At 44.1% G+C, this 17,134-nt stretch overlaps 1 protein-coding gene across 1 annotated transcript in view; it reads left to right on the top strand.

Moving 5' to 3' along the window:
- LOC115015681 (receptor-type tyrosine-protein phosphatase U-like) overlaps nucleotides 1–17,134 on the top strand; it is a 209,475-nt gene that overhangs the window by 140,770 nt on the left and 51,571 nt on the right. Inside the window, exons 6-11 of the mRNA XM_029443188.1 lie at nucleotides 2,039–2,210; nucleotides 3,674–3,967; nucleotides 9,183–9,503; nucleotides 11,768–11,877; nucleotides 13,532–13,733; nucleotides 16,434–16,536. Of these exons, the coding sequence (XP_029299048.1) occupies nucleotides 2,039–2,210; nucleotides 3,674–3,967; nucleotides 9,183–9,503; nucleotides 11,768–11,877; nucleotides 13,532–13,733; nucleotides 16,434–16,536 (1,202 nt within the window). The remainder of the gene's footprint in view (nucleotides 1–2,038; nucleotides 2,211–3,673; nucleotides 3,968–9,182; nucleotides 9,504–11,767; nucleotides 11,878–13,531; nucleotides 13,734–16,433; nucleotides 16,537–17,134) is intronic.

Genomic DNA, 17,134 nt, shown 5'->3' with positions numbered 1-17,134 from the left:
TTACATGTTTGCCATTTAGCTGTCTTATCCACACAACACAAAACCTTTAGTTACTAGTGACCCCGTGATTCCTGCGTCACCCGTCCACCAAGTTTCATGAAAATCGGGTGAGTCGTTTTTTAAACGCGGTACATTTTGTGCAACTCTCGTCCTCCACGAGTCCCCCAACTTAATGGAAGTATAACAGTAAATCTCTATAAATATCAAACAATCGAGACTCCTGATGACAAAGAGCTGGAGTCACCTCCTCTGACTTTGTGATGAACTGTATAGTGGTTGTTAAAGGAAATGGGAGCCATTATCTCCCCATTAGCATAATACCATTAATAAAACTGTAATTTGATCATGTTAAATAATGCAGAGTTTCTGTGAGTGTGTGTTTTAATGGTTGTGTTGTTGCAGTGAAGTGAGTCGTTTGAGGGTTTGGAAGATTATTGAGTTTGCACCTTTGCTTGTGTAGCTTTTTGCTTGTGGTGGCATTTAGTTGACTAAAGCCCCTAAAGTCAAATTCTCTCATGCACAAACTCAAAATAGTTTAAATTTTCCTAGTTTGAATATGAGCTAATATTAGTCTTCAAAAATCCATCCCTGAATGCCTCTTCCTCTGGCCTTGAAGCCTGCACATCTAAGTGCTTTTGAAATGATGGCAGCAGGGAGAAGGCGCTTTGCAAATGAGATCTCAGTATACTTGGTGATCCATCCCTTGTGTTTCCGCCCGATTTCATTTCGCACCCCCACCTCTCTTCTTTGAATTGAAGCCTTTGAAGATCATCGGCATGTGAAAGAGACATTTTTTTATCAGTTTCAGAGTTTGCGACTTTATTGACGCTGCACACACACAAAGGTGCAAACAAACGACAAGGCGTGTGTTTGTGACGTCCCAGTGTGCCGCGGAGAACTTCTCTCCGTCCAGCTCCTCCATGCTTTTCTCATTAAGAGGAAAGAAACATGCAGAAAATAGAGCTATAAATATAAAAGGTGATGTATCAGGAGCCATTACTGCATTCTGTTCCTCCATTTGTTGTGCGCGGCTCGTTTGATCATCAACACAGTTTGCTAATTGCTGCTTTGTGTTTGATCTCCGGTGCAGTGGAGGTCCTCTCTGGATCATTAAAGAGCCGCTCTCCTCCACTCTTTCTTCCATTACAGCAAACAAAGTGTTAACATAATGTTTCTTAATCAATTAGCATCATCTTTACTCCGCTGTCCTCTGGCCCAAACTGCAGACGGCTGTCCCAGATGCTATTTACATCTTAAACATAAACATGTTCTCAGTCCAAACCTCAATTAGTTATAGCGGCAACTCTTAATCTCGAGTGTGGCGCTCGCCGCTACACGAGAAATGCATCACACTTGGCTAATGGAAAATATTTACATGCTGGGAAAGTCTGCAGGTCGACTTTAATACAGTGAAACATCTACAAATGTGCAGACCGTCCTGCGGAGACAGTTGTTAAAAATAAAAGAAGGTAGCAAACATTGTTGGAGCTTTTCTGAAAGAAGAGGTTTTCTTGATATCAAAGTTAAAATGAGTAATAAGTTCTAGCTTTAGGCGGTAATAGCCTCGACATCTAATTACATATTTTCATATCCCCATCCTCCTAAAACTATTGAAACATGTCAAACCCACTAAAAAGCGACAGTTTACATAATATTCTGTGAGGGAGCTGTACATATTGGAGCCTGCACCTGGAGCAGCTCATGTGTTGGCTTGTGATTTCCTTCTCCTCCGGTTGAGCCTGTGTGCCTGCAGCGCTGACACATTAGCATGGCGAGAGATGAGGAGCTGTCAGCTCGAGCCCCTGTGCCGGATTCAACAACCCAGGAGGCATGTGTCACCAGCCTCACCAGCGAATCACCATTGTTACCAGTGACATTTATTATCTCTCCCTCTCATGTAGCTAATTCCAACCCTTCTTTGTCTTCCTGTCTGCTTCTCAGCCTGCCGCCCATTTTTAATCACTAGAATAGACTTCAGGTGAACACGTGCGCTTGTGTTGCTCACTCCCGCTCTCTCTCTCTCTGTGTGCTCTGCCAGCGGAGGAACAGCGTGGTGCTGGACACGTCCTTCCTGTCTCGGCTGAGCCACAAAAGGCTGATGGCGACTTTCCATGTGGAGGCGCAGCGTGGGGAGCAGGACCTCTACCGCTGCATCACCTTGTCCCCCAGGGGCGCCGCTGTCTCCAACTTTGGAGAACTGATTGTCAGAGGTAAGATAGATTTAGGAACATGTGACTAATTGACCCCGTGTTGGGCAGGAGTTACCAGAAGGCATTTAACACACAGAGACGACTTATCTTCCCACTGTCCAACTGCCCAACCCTCCGTAAGGCCAAATGGAATCAAACACACACACGACTTCAGTGGACGACAGCCGTCGATGTGTCGCTAACACTGAGGGTAACTCACATTTAATGGAACAGTTCAATATTATGGGAAATAGCTTATTTATTTAACAAACTAAATTAGAAGATCAAAACTAATCTGAAGTCTGAGTCAGGGTGTGGTTAGCCTAGCTTAGCATTAAAACTGGAGGCCGAGGTAAACACGCAGCCTACCAACGACCTTAAACTTTATTTTTCGTCAAGAAATAGGTCCATCATGTAACTCCGACTGAAACCACAAACTGTAATGTTAACATGCTTATATTCACATACTGTTTGCATTATATTCAACTAACTACTGTGTGAGAGTTTACATATTGGAAGGAAGTAGGGGCTCTTATTGTGAAGTAAACAGGAAGTACATAACAGTAATATTTGTATTTATCTTTCTGTGCAGGTGAAGAAGTAGAAGTGTTTGTAGGTGTATTTTCTAACTTTGGACAGAGCCATGCTAGCTCTTTCCCTCTGCTTCCAGTCATTATGCTAAGCTAGGCTAACCACATGCTGGCTCCTCCTCAATACTTACATCAGAGTGATAGCAATATGTTTTCATCTCCCTCTCAAAAATAAAATCTTTATAAATACTGCACTACTCATTTAAATAAACTAACATGCATTTACAACGTCTCTCGTTTCATATTATAATTAATAATGTCATAAAATGCTCTGTTTGCAGGCTTAGTCACTTTGTAATGTATCAGTCCACCTTCGCTCTCACACACATTTCCTCCCATAAGACATTACGGGATGAGTTGAATGGATGTTTTCCGGGTTGATAAGGGTCATATCATCCATCAAGGCTGTTCTTTTTAATGTGCAGAGAGGACAGAGTAAGTTATGCAATTATTCATGCGAATAAGCTCGTATTCGGCGTCATTAGAGTGAAAATTAAGAATTTACAGCATTGAAGATTCTCCGTCCCTCTGTCTGCCTCCCGCGTCTCGCAGTCCTGATGTGATTAAAAGAGTTTTATGACTCGATGCTCTAGCAGAGCAGAAATAATGTTATTGAAACTGTAAAACAAAAAAAGAGAAAATCAATGACAAATCCTTGACTTCTCCTTTGCTGGCATGACTTTGCTCTTTTCTGCTGAAAACGGCTGAAAAAGTTTGACAGTCTTTCATTTGTGTTTTCAAGGGTTATCGTCCATATGTTTCTGTTGTTTGGAAGTTCTATCACCAACGAAACCAACAACTTTATTCTCTTTAAAAAGATTATTTTGGGGTAAGAACTGTATTCTAATAGGATTATATTTAGATTTAAAGTCTAATTAACATTTCTTATTGCAGTTCCCCCAACCCCGATCGCTCCCCCTCAGCTGCTGCGGGCAGGTCCCACGTATCTGATCATCCAGCTCAACACCAACTCCATCGTGGGCGACGGACCCGTCATTCGGCGGGAAATCCAGTACCGGGCCAGCCAGTCCACGTGGACGGAGACTCACGGTGTCGGCTCACTGACCTATAAGATCTGGCATCTGGAGCCGGACACAGAGTACCGCATCAGTGTCCTGCTCACCAGGCCGGGGGAGGGGGGCACAGGAGCCCCTGGGCCCCCTCTGACCAGCAGGACAAAGTGTGCAGGTGAGTCGCATCAAACAGGAAGTGCTAACATTAGCTCTCATGGCCGTATGGATGGTAATGTTTGGGTGTGTTGCCATCAAAACTATTTTCCTCAGGATGAATTCCATCTAATTCTTCAATATGTTTCTGTACGACCTGCAAAACCAACGACATTCACGTCGGCCACAGCCGTACTTTGTGTTGCTTTACATAAAAAACATGAATCGTTTCACTTCACATGGAACAAACTTTAGCTTCAAGCAGATTGACTTGGCACACAAAGTCTTCCTGACGGCAGAGGGTCTTCAGAGAAGAGGGATGCTGAGTTTGGAAGGATATTTGTTTTTTGGGTTCATAATTTGTCTCTTGCATCGTCTTCATCGTTGTTTTGTTTTGCTGGCAAACCTGCTTTCATGTTGCCACGCTTTAATTCACCTAATTACGCTCTAGGATTGCCCGGTACCAAATGTTAGCATGCTAACACACTATGCATCGTGAACACACTTGTTCTGCATTTGCATTTTAGCATTTAGCTCACAGCGCTACTGTGCAAGTGCAGCGTCACGCAGCATGTAGCAGGATGGAGATTATTTGTCTTGAATGATTCTGAGTAACCCGACCTTTCCTGAAACAACATGTGTTAACTAAGAGGTAGTGACAAGAATGAACCTGAGCAAAGGGTTAAAGAATGAAGTAGTTTATGAAACAACAGTCGGGGGAGGTTTCTCAGCCATAAATAGAAAGTGTAATTTACCTGCGGCTTTCTATGAGTTGCTATGACAGCACCAGTACAGTGTACTGAAGAAGCGAGGACTTGAAGCATCGGGACAAAACAACAAGAGAACACCATCTGGTTCCTGCTGCAGTTCAGATACAGAAGACTTTTCTTTCAGAGTGTCTTCCTGCTCTGATGCTCTGATTCACCCGACGTTCTAAGCTGCTGCTGGGAGCCGCAGACAACAGTTTTGACGCATCACTTAACAACTTGTAGTTTGCCTGCAGCCCCTGACAACAAACGGTGTGTGTTGTCGTTGCAGCAGGGAAGATGCTTTTTCTTTATCCCAGATACACCCCTAATGAAAACACATATTTATAAGGTATGCTTTCGTCTGCAGCCATTTGCACGCAGGACCCCGAGGTGTGTTATTGTGTGATATTTGAAGCACCACGCCCTCGAGTTACCGACGTGTCTGAACGCAGCTTGAGAAGAAAGGTCGTGAGCTCGTGCGGCGTTGAGGTTCTTGTGTCGTGCGAGCGGAGGACAGATTCCTCTCGCCACCTCTCATCTGTGTTTTAGCCGCAGTGCTGCTCATCCGTGTGAAAAAGACACCCTGCCGCTCTGTCAAGTAGACGGCAAGACGCCCCTGTCACCTGCCACACTCTTTGATCCGCTCTCGTCAGTGTCTTCCTCTCGCCCACCTCCTGTCAACTCCCATGGCTCAGATGTGAAGCTTTATCCCCCAGGGGGAGGGGGGGGGGAGCCATCAGACATCAGGCCCCGTGACACAAAACTCTGGACGAATTCGTCTTCCTAATGTGTCACACAGAGCCGTTTCTTTTAGCGCAGTGACTCTTCTATTGGACAGTCTTTGAGTGTGACATTTTATACTTAGTGGTGCAGAGGATTGTAATCCCACGGGCCGTTGTGGAGGGAGGCCGGCCTCGCTGAGGCTAAACCAATGATGTCACTTCTCCCGCCGGCGCTCATGCTTCTTGTGCAGTCCATCAGAAATCAATAACTTTCTGAAGTCACCTCTTTAAAACAATTCTACATGTTAACCTTTGTAAGAGTGTTAGAACGGGGTCGAACCAGAATGACGTTTAGGAGGCGGAGGCCCTGGAAGTTGACCCATACTAGCCGACCGTCCTTCCGTTCTTTAACATGTTACAGGACATGCACCTCTTTAAATCTCCTACAGTGTTCGTGCTGTGCTCGCCATCTGCTTAGACTCACATTTGTTGATCCTCACATGGCTGGAAACAGAGATTTCTAATGAAATGACATGATAAGTCATTTCAACGTGTAATCTTTTGAACCTTACTTCAGGAGATGTAAGGAAGAGTTCAAAATGAGTGGAAATCTAAATTTAGGGACAAAAAATCAATATTTAATTATTTTGGACCAAAAGTCTTGAAGCTGTTTGTTGGCTTTTCGATGATCTGAGAATTAAACTGTTACATCATTTGTTAAGAAGATATCTGATGTCGACGGGTCGTCAGTCGCTCTGAAGGTCTCTGTTGGTCTCCGGTTAATGAAAGCACGTTATGAAGGTGGTGAAGTCAGAAACTTTCTCTTTCTGACGGCCTCGATTTAAATGAGTAGGAAAGTGTTGGTGTGTCTTTTCCTTTTCAAGGTCTCGATAAGTAATGTCCCTCACTTTTCATGTATGCAACTGAGTGGAATGAAGGCCTTCGAGGACACGCGCTCTCCAAAAGTCAGTGTTTCCACTTTTCAGTGATTAATTGTGTCGAGACAACAGAAGCACCGTAAACACAGAAGGCCAGATCTACTGCGAGCCGGTTGGTCATGCGTGGTGTCGTGTTCATCGATGAGACGCAGCCGGATGGAGCCGCAGTTTAAATGTCAGTGTGGTGTTTGCTTCTCTCTCATTGCAGATGCAGTCGACTCCTAATTTCCAAAAGGTCTAATCTGTCCTGTAGGTTAAATATTGTGCTTGTCGTTGGCATGTAAACAGTCCGATCTCTGCTCCTCTTACAAACCATCACAGGATCATTTGTTTGGTAGATTAAACTGTCACGAAGCTGCAGAACATCAACATGATTTAGAGGTTACATTTTAAGGAATTGATACCTGTAGGAAACTCATTCCAAATATGCACGTCAGTGGTCCAAAGCTCATGTGGCCTCTCTGGTAAGTATCCGGGTGTGCACTGATAGTCCATCATAATTCCAACATAGCTCCTGGCAGGAGGGACAGGCCTCAGTGGCAGCTCACTGAGGCAGCTGTTAAAGATGAGGAGCATGAGATGAAATGTGCAGACCCAAAGGGACTCTCCCTCATTCATCTCTCACCACCCCCCCCCCCCCCCTCCTCATCTCTCGACCTGCACTCCCTCTGCCTCTGGCTAATCCCTCTGATTAGGCTAATCAAGCTGAATGTCAGTTTGGGGTAGGACCGGTGGAGGACTGGCGGGTGGAGAGGACACAACTGCTGCGGAGCCGCTGTAATGATGAGTAATGGTGTCTTGAGCAGAGAGTCAACATCAGTCAGCGGCCGGCTACAGCAGGATGTACCCGCCCGCTGTACGGAGCTGATATTGATTAACAGATCTGACATCATGCACATGACGGCCACGATTACATTTGTCAAAGTCACATTTTCACTCTGTGATTGATGGATGCTATTCCACGAGAAGGTTTAAGTCGGGGGCTGAAGAATAAAGCCTCAAACCTGCATTATTTCAAATATCCAGCAGGGGGCGACTCCACTGGATGCAAAAACAATTGTATAGAAGTCTACGAGAAAATTACCCAAATTCTCATTTAATTTATTAACTCAGTGAGTTTATGTCTCAATCTGTAGTTTCAAGTCTTCTTCAACACATGATGTTCATTTAGTAACTTCTGGAAACATTTAAAATAGAGGATAAAGCAGCGTCTGCTTTAGGGCGGGGCTACCTGTGATTGACAGGTTGTTTAACTCTTTCACAGTTTTAGTTCATAAAAGCTAATTGTAATATTTGTGTCGCCTAAAAAAGTCACGTCCAGCCTTCGGTTGTACTTCGCTCCATCCTCTCGTGTCACTTTTGGTTCCAAAAAACAAGATGGCGACGGCCAAAATGCCAAACTCAAAGCTTCAAATCCGTCGTCCACAAACAGTGTCTGACGTGACTTCTTCCACTTCTTATACACAAGGCTTTGGTTTTAACTTAATCAGCCAAACTTTCTGTGAAACCTCAAACATGTTTCATCTTTAAAGGACATCACATTGTGTGTCCCGTCCCCTCAGAACTAACGTCTCCTCCGTGACATTGCTTGGTTAATATACGCAGCAGCTTCTCTGCTCACTGAAGCAGCAGAGCTGTTCCTGCAGCTCGTGCTCTGCTGAAGGCGTCGCCCTCCTCTTGGATTACTCTGTCTCAGCAGTGCACTTGAACATCCAGGCTCCAGGACAGAAATAACCTCCAGTGTTCTCGTCCTTCTTGCGTGACAGAGACGTGGACGTCCGCAATCACAGCTTTCACACGTGACAGCATTAATTAGACTCGAGTCTCTGCCAAGGCCGCGCGCTCCTCTCGCTCTGAAGCTCAGATGGGAACGCAGGATGTTTGTTTGGATGCTACGTCTTCAGGCGCTTTAGTGTTTTCATTGATTCACCCCTCTGTAACCTCCTGGTTTTAGTTTGTAAAGTCAGCTGCAACTGTTGCCGTCTCCCCCTCCCCATCACTGTTTCTCTTTAAAGCTGAACTCGCTAGCATTTTAAGGTAAAAAAACACTTGTCTTGTCAGTATAAATCCCAAAATGGTGCTGCAACACACAACAGCTACCGGCTCCAACTTGAAATAAACTTCTTATAGTTTTCCGTTCATCCGTTGTCTTTCCTGTAGCCGACATCTGCGTCCCCAGTCACGTCCTCCTGAGAGACACTCCAAATGAATGCTAATGCTAATTAATGCAGCTGCTTGTTAATACGTACCCCATAACAATTTTATAACATTACAAATGCTTTTACAGCGTGTTCCTCTGGCCCCCAGCGGCAGGTTAATGCTGCTATAAAAGAGATTATCGTGCGTAATAATGTTACTCATACACTGTAAATAATGATTTGAGTTTTTATGTTTATTGTTGACCTTGGGGATCCGTTTGTGTGACACAATAATCTCAAGTCAAAGTGATCTTTCAGCCGCGTCTGTCGTCTGCAGCGAGTGGAGTCTATATAATGTGCTGTAACTGTATTCAGTGGAGCTGAAAGACACCAGAGATATCGTGTCGTTTTGTGACACATTAACCTTCAAAAAGATACATTTGGTCAAAGTTTCTCATATTATTGCTTTTACTCTGACATGTAAGAGATCCAGTTAGCATACATCAGGGCTGATCTGAAACTTCATCCATTTTACACAATGTGTCCAGAAGAATCTCTGGGTTTATTCTGTATCAAGTGTTTCCTGCTGTCAGTGAACTTGTTCCTGACATCTCTGGTATCTTTGGTATCTTCTGCAGAAGCTGGTAGATATGATCTGTTTGCTCTTCATCTGCTTCCTGTCTCTCTCAGAGCCGATGCGTGCCTTGCGGGGTCTGACGGCCGCAGAGATCCAGCCGCGGCAGCTCGCCCTTCAGTGGGAGCCGCTGGGCTACAACCTCACCCGCTGCCACACCTACTCCCTGTCCCTGTGCTACCGCTACTCCATGCCAACAGGGGGCAGCGGAGGCAACAACGCCACCGTCAGAGAGTGCCTGTCCGTGGATCGTAACACCTCGCACTTCACCCTGAGAGACCTGCCGCCCTTCCGCTCGGTCCACGTCCGGCTGGCGCTGGCCAACCCGGAAGGGAAGAAGGAGAGCAGAGAGGTCACCTTCCAGACCGAGGAGGACAGTGAGTGGGCGCTTTTATTTTTGAACAAACAAGGCGTGCAGTTGTTACAACTGTGCAGCTGCAGCATTCTTATGGAGAACAGGAAGCTTCTATGTATTTAAAAGCTTGTTATTGACTCAGCTCTGGTTTCAGAACTTCTTGAGTTTCTCCTCTTGCTCCCTCATGCTCAGATAATTATTGTGCACTGCTTTACACAAATCTACGCCTTTAGTCATCCAGTACCAGCATAAATAAATAAAAAGACAAATATTGACTCACAGAATAAGCTGGATCAGCGTAACTAAATGGATGATCAGCCTTTTAAATGGAGACCAGTGGAACATTAATCAGCTCGGGCCGTGGCCGGCAGCAAAATGCTAAAATGATTTTGCTTATCTTTGTATTCATATTTTCCTGTGTACATCAGCAGATTACGCACATTCTCATGCAAATTCCCAGAGAGTGGAAGTACAGAAGGTCAAACACTTATTGTTATGTAGAATAAGAAAGACTTTTCAGTGTAATTGAATGCCACTCAGGGAGATCTTGACCCGGTGGAGAATAACTGCTTCGACATGAACATTTCCTCCTGCATTTACTATCTGCTCAAACCTGGAATATTGTTGCAGAGATGTGGAAGAACTGACGGGATTATCTCCACCTACACTTTGCTGTTTTGCAGGCAGGAGGAAATGAATTCCCATAAACGGAGGAACGTGCAGGATGTAGCGTGCTGTTTTCTCTCTCGTTAGGTTTGACAAGTTAAAAGACACAAGCCGTCGTTGTTTATCCCACTTTATTTGATATTTTGAATGTCAGCAGCGATGGGAAAGTTTTTCTTTTGAGCCGCTGAATGCCAGACTGACAGCCCCCCCCCCCCAGAGCCATCACCCTCACAACTACAGTAATTGAGCTGCAGCCGGTGACAGTTCCTCCTGCCTGTTTCCTGCGGGCTCAACAATCAAACGGTGGTGTTGCACTTTGCGTTCGCTCCATCTCGGCTACTTCTAGGAAGCAGACTTAGCTGTCGGGGTTTCATGCATACAGCAGGATTGTCTTCCAGCGTGCTTCGCCTGCATCAGCTGCAGCTTCTGAGCGAAGCAGACAGGCCGAACACCTTTTATACTGCAGGAGAGAAGCATGTTTGACCTCCTCTCTTCCTTTTGAGAGAGTCTCAGGTAGTTCATGTATCTGTGGCAGCAACGACACAGTTCTGTGCAGGAGAGTTTGAAAATGTAAACTTTATCCTACAAACAATAAATAACAAGAAGAAGAAGATTGTAAACAAACCTGCAGTTTAGCCAAATGTGTTGGGAGGAGAAAACAAAGCATTAAGAAGTGTGTAAGCATCCATCACAGTTTACAGACTGTAAAGCACAACTTTGGATCTTTGGCGTCGTCTTTTACAGATGCTCTGTTTCTAAATCTACTTAAAACATCCTTAACTGTTATTTATTAAGAGTTAAATACTGCAAAATGATCATATTCTGGTTCATCTAGAAGTAAATAATCAGGAAGGATTGGATATCATCTTTAATCTGAAACTTTGACATGATATATGAAATAATTCCTCTTCTTTCAGCAGAAACTTTGCACTTGGTACTTTTAAACCTTGTCTATATATTATAATTTGAGTTTCCAGCTTTATTTTGGAACAATAATTTAGTGAGCAACTGTGTGTTTTCACTTCCCTGCACAAAACAGGTTTAGTAAAATATTATTTAAAACAACTCTCTCAGCTTGAGCTTAATTTTCCTTCTGTGACACGTTAATGCTTTGAAGGCTTTTAGCACTAAGTGTTCCCACAGGGCGCCGGAGCAACAATACGCTGAAGGATCATTTATTCTCAGTCTTTAGTAAACTGTCCAGCACTTGGCACCAAGAAAGTGTGTGCTGCTTTAAGGATCTCATTAAGCTAAGAAATGCAGAGAGCTGCTCAGCCAGTTCACAGGTTGGATTACTTTCCCCTGTTTTCGGTCAGTAAGATGCTAAAGAAGAGAAATGGACTGTCATCCTCCGAGACACGGTGCTCTGTTATCAGACAGTAGAAGCCAGAATCTCAATTCATCCTGAGGGCTGGGAGCACGCCGGTGCGGCGCCTCCTTTCATCCCCTCCCTCCCGCTCTCCTCTCTCTCTCTGTTCCATCCTCCTCCATCCCTCCTTGGCCCGGTGCCTTTCCGCTCTGTCAAAGGTGTGTTTACCCCCTGGTCTGCCTCCGCGAGAGTCCATTAACTCCAGCCCCGAACAAAGTGTTTGTTTCTGATAAGGCTGTTTTTCCTCGTAGTTCCTGGCGGCATCGCTCCAGAGTCCCTGACCTTCACCCCGCTCGATGACATGATCTTCCTCAAGTGGGAGGAGCCTGTGGAGCCCAACGGCCTCATCATGCAGTACGAGGTAGGACACCGCCTCCACATCACACACTCGTCCTCTCCAGGTGCTTTTTTCCCTGCTTGCCAATATGTATTTCATTCATCCTCCTTCACTGTAATGACTCAAGTGAAGGTGTCCTGCGCTCGCTTTAAAGACTGGTCCCCCTCTTACATTTCCCAAAGGCTTGTCTTTTTTGGTTCTCGCTGGTAGCACACATGAGCCTGATCCACTCGAGTGGGGACGACCCACTTTTCACAGTTCACAGGATTTACTGTACATGTTCATATGGTAATGAAGGCGCAGACTCCAGGCTGTAATTACATGGGGGACAACCACTCTAATTACTTATTTGCCTAAGAGATGCCTCCACGAGGGGGCAACTTTAAATGTTTTTAATTAATTATTGATGGCCACATATTAACCGTAGACCTTTGTAGTTTGGGCTTTGGAGCTCTTTCTGTATGTAGCTGTGAAGACCCACTATAGCTGAACACATGGTCGCCTGATGGGCAGAGACACTGCTTTCCATTCACAAGCAGAGGAAGCTCGGAGAGCGAGGACGCAGGCGAAGACTTGAGTTCTGGCTGTGAACTTGCTCTGCGCACAGATGAGCTGCCGAACCTCCCAATGTTACAGCTGTGAAGGTTTAACTCTGACGCCGTCATCAGCACGGCGCCTCGACAGTTTCCCTTTCAGCGTATACTTGTTGAAACACGATGAACTTTTAAATTCTCACCAGAGATCTTAAGAACAGCTATCGTGCTAGCATCTACGACTACTAACACATATGTAACACATCTTTTAATATTACGGCCTGGCATCGTTACAGTTCCTCCTGTTTCCGTCTTACTTGGAACAAAGTAAGTCGTGCAAAGCGCCCTGAGATCGTCCGACTAAAGCAAAGCACGTTTTCACTGAGCTGTACTTACGTTAGCTGTAACGTTAAGCTAGCTAGAAGCTGCGTTCATGTGTTCAGCCTCAGATCTCACAAACTCAGACACAAGAATGACAAATGAGCAATTTCACAAGCAGCTCAACTGATTTCCTCAATTTTATGAATCTTGATTTAAGTTAAACACATTCATCAAATTGCAAGAAAAAAAAGCAATAACATCCCGGCCGGCTCTTCATTCATCCTTGTCATCTTCACTACTTTTCTTTCTCTGGCATTACTTTACCAACTAATCCAGAACATGTTGTAAATCAGGCCAGCGGAGCTGAAGAGCGAGGACACGGGATCTGGAGTCTGATTATCGGCGGCTAACTGCAGCCCAAGATTTATTAGATCTGCGCTGTGATCTTAAGATTAATTGGGAGGCGTTTCTGGCGAGAGAGCCTTTAAATTAAATCTAAAATAAATCTCTCAGGTCGTGTGAATAATAAGCTGCGTGAAACATGTTACAGATAGTCCAAGGTAAGATTGTCTCTGACTCAAGAACTCCTAGTGAGCCTTCTGTTTATCAGGGATGTTGTACAGAAGGGTTGATATGTTTTGGACTTTGGTTTATACCTGCAGAACTAATGACACTCCCATCAGCCTCAGCTGTACCTACGTTAGCATGCTAACACGCTAAGCTAGTGAAAATGTTGAACACTATACCTGCGTAACGTTAGCACTTAGATTGTGAGCAGAAAGTTTTCAGTTTCAATCGCGTGTCATCTTTCTCCCCGTTTCCAGATCAGCTACCAGAGCATCGAGTCGTCAGACCCGGGCATCAACGTGCCGGGTCCTCGCCGCACAGTGTCCAAGCTGAGGAACGAGACCTACCACATGTTCTCCGGCCTGCACCCGGGCACCACCTACCTGGTGTCAGTCCGGGCTCGAACCGCCAAGGGCTTCGGGCAGACGGCACTCACCGAGATCACCACCAACATCTCTGGTGTGTGTGTGTGTGTGTGTGTGTGTGTGTGTGTGTGTGTGTGTGTGTGTGTGTGTGTGTGAGTGAGATCAAAGTGTGGTCTTGAAAGGTAAACGCCAATAATGACTCGATGCACTTATATTCTGATAATGCAAATGCAGGTCATCAGAGGAGCCACTTTGCAGAAGGCGTCTGAGTAACGACTTGTAATTTCCTTCTTTTGAAGAGCTTTGGATTCGAATGCTCGGATATCTTTAAATTATACAAATCATCCTAACTTTCCCTCCAGACAGCTTTCAGACGTCTGCCGGCGTGCGAGCGGACGTGTCTTATAGCGAACCACAAATGTTTCGGCTTAAACGGTTTGTTGCTTTGTTCAGGAAACATCGCCGCAGACCGAGTGTGTGTTTACCGCTCAGAAGCGACGCGGCAGATATTAGAGGAGCCGTGTGGGCGAGCGAGAAGGTTGGCGGTGTGGATGTTGAGATACAAATGGGTCTCTGCGAGCTGTTTCATTAATTGTGTTTACTCAGATGGAACATCAGATGCTGTTGTGATGTTTTCCCTTTAGAAACATTGAGATGACATGAGTGTGTGGATGATTCCTCGATGCTAATTCAGCCTTTTATTGTTGTGTTGTTGAAACGCTTAAAAGAAAAACACTGTTTATGTTAATCTGTCAACAAACTTGAGAGGAAAGTGAGAAAAACATTGTGAGTCTGAAATGATGTTCGTGACCTAAGAACACTTGTTCCAGGATAAACTTCCTCTTTTCTTTATGTTTTTAGTTTCATGTACGAAACAGTTTTGTCTGGCGAATAAGACGATACTAAGTTGTTGTTGTAGTACTCACTGTGGACACAAGAGGCTGAAGAGTTTCATTCTCCACAGACTCCAGCAACACAAGGTTCATGAACTGTAACGTGTGTGTGAGTCTAATTTAAAACAAAATCAGTGTTTCAACCTTTCTTTCCACCTGTTTTCACAGATGAAATTAGTTTAAGGACCTTTTCTTAAGTCATGAACACAGAAGAGGAAAGTTCAGATCAGCAGAAAGGTTCTGATCCGTGTGGATTGGGACTTGTGTGTGTCAGCAGCTGAAGCAGTGTGACGTTCTCGGCTGTGCTTTGGTTGTAAAGATTACGTCTGACACATGCACACTCGCTGCATGCAGAGGCTGTGTGTGTGCAGGGAATTGATTTGGTCGTGCTGGCTGTGCTTTGTTGTATTGGAGACATTGTATTCCTGCATTCTTGTTGCGTGTTGCAAACACTTACCAGCACGGCGGGTTCAAATCCTGTGGGGATTAACAACGCTTTCATGGCTAATGTTACCGCGAGCAGTGAAGTCACAGTACAGGAGAGATAACTGCAAACATCTATATCTACACACACGGGCTGATTACTGTTGAAAGCAGCATTTTATAAAGTGTTGCATCATCGCTCCTAAACTGGTCCTTTGGATGGGTGGGGGGGGGTTAAATTCTGATTAAATTCTGCACTTTTTATGCTTTTTTTTTAATTATGTTGACTTCCCTCAGCTGCAATTGTTGTCGTGCATTTAAGCATTATAATAATAATAATAATAATAATAATAATAATAATAATAATAAACGTTGTTTATATAGCACCTTTGAGTCACAAAAAAATTATGGAAAATAAAACACATTTGATAAAATAAGATCAAATAGAATTCATAACATAAGATGGAAACTAAAACGCAATAAATAATAATAATAATAATAATAATAATATAATAATAATAATAATAATAATAATAATAATAATATATTTGCAGCATCACAAAGTCTCCGTTGTCTTCTGTTTGACTTTGACTAAATAAGTAAAGTTAATAAAGCTTAAATACATTTGAAATAAATGGATCTAAATGCCATGAATTTCATCAGGAAGATGAATCTCGAGTTATTTGTCAAGGACGCCACGCTGTAAATAACGCCGCCTGTTCTCCGGCGCTCCTTGTTACCCTGTAGGATGTGAAGGTAAACAACCGGCAGCGTCGCATGTTCTCTCCCGGCTGCCGAGTGGGAAACAAACACAAAACTGTAATGTGGCACTATTAGTCTTTTCATAATTCATGCTGGAGTTAACCACCTACCACGCGCTGGCTCTCGCTCTCGCTCTGCATAATGCAGACCTCAGCTGCTCGTGTGCGAGCGGGAGCGTTTGTTTTTCGGATGACAGGTTACACAAGTAGATTTCTACGACGAGCATTAAGCAGAAGCATTTCCTTTTTGTTTCTGCTTATCTGTTGTAGCAGGTTAGCCATTTGCTCCACGACTTCCTCCAGTTAATTCACTCCCTGTAGTAAAACGAGACGGGAACACTCAACCTCATTGTCCCCAGAGCTTTGCTGAGGTTGTGCTGCTTTGAGATCCGTCCTAATTATATTATAAGGACCTCTTGTTTTCTCTGTAGCTTGGCTGCCGTTTCTAGTCATCATCAGTCAATGGCAGTGTGTGGGAGGCCTCCACACACTGCAGCACTCAGGGGACGAGCGGGTAATGAATAAAGATAGCGCACTATTATTCCATGTAGGGGGTGGAAAGATTATGGAAATATGCAGAAGCAGAAGTGCAGCTACATGTTTTTAAACTCAAACAGATTTGATGTCTCTCAGGAAATGCACAAATGTAATGATTTCTTCCACAGTGAGTATTTCTGACTCTTCTGTGTGGTTTTCCTTCTTTGTTTCTTCCCTCAGCGCCGGTGTTCGACTATGAAGACATCCCCTCTCCGCTGAGCGAGTCGGAGAGCACCATCACCGTGCTGCTGCGCCCGGCGCTGGCGAGAGGCGCTCCAGTCAGGTACAACTAATACACTGCTCGCTCCTGTGCCAGCATTCATTGTGCTGCTCCACACCGAAGTGTTTATAGCTGCAGTCTGGATATATATATATATATATATATATATATATATATATATATATATATATAAATATTGTTCCATGCACGGAGAGCTGGAGGTTTGGGAACTCCTTTCACTCCTGCAACTAGAACTAGTTGAGAAAGAAACTCAAATCCTTCGTGCAAGAACATAACGATGCAAATATGAACACATGTTCAGTGGCTTCAAAGACAAACAGCGCAGGTTTGAATTCTTTGAATGTATTTGGCATTTTATTGGGATTTTAATGTTTGGCGTCAAAATGTAAATATGTAAATAAACCCTCAGGTCAGACAAAGTTATTTAAGAGAAGAAAAAGACACACGTGAAGTTATTACTGCTGTGAACTTCCTTCCTGTACTGTAATAAATATTATTGTTATGGAGCTGGGGGAGTAATATTCAGAAACCTCTAATATTATCTAAAATTATAATGGCATAAAGTTGTAAAAACTAAATCAGAAATTATCTGAAATAAAAATCATTTTTGGAGAAAAGAAACTGAAAATAATGTTTATTT

Source organism: Cottoperca gobio, chromosome 11 (assembly GCF_900634415.1).
Source record: "Cottoperca gobio chromosome 11, fCotGob3.1, whole genome shotgun sequence".
NCBI lineage: Eukaryota > Metazoa > Chordata > Actinopteri > Perciformes > Bovichtidae > Cottoperca > Cottoperca gobio.
This window is presented reverse-complemented; position numbering and strand designations above follow the sequence as displayed.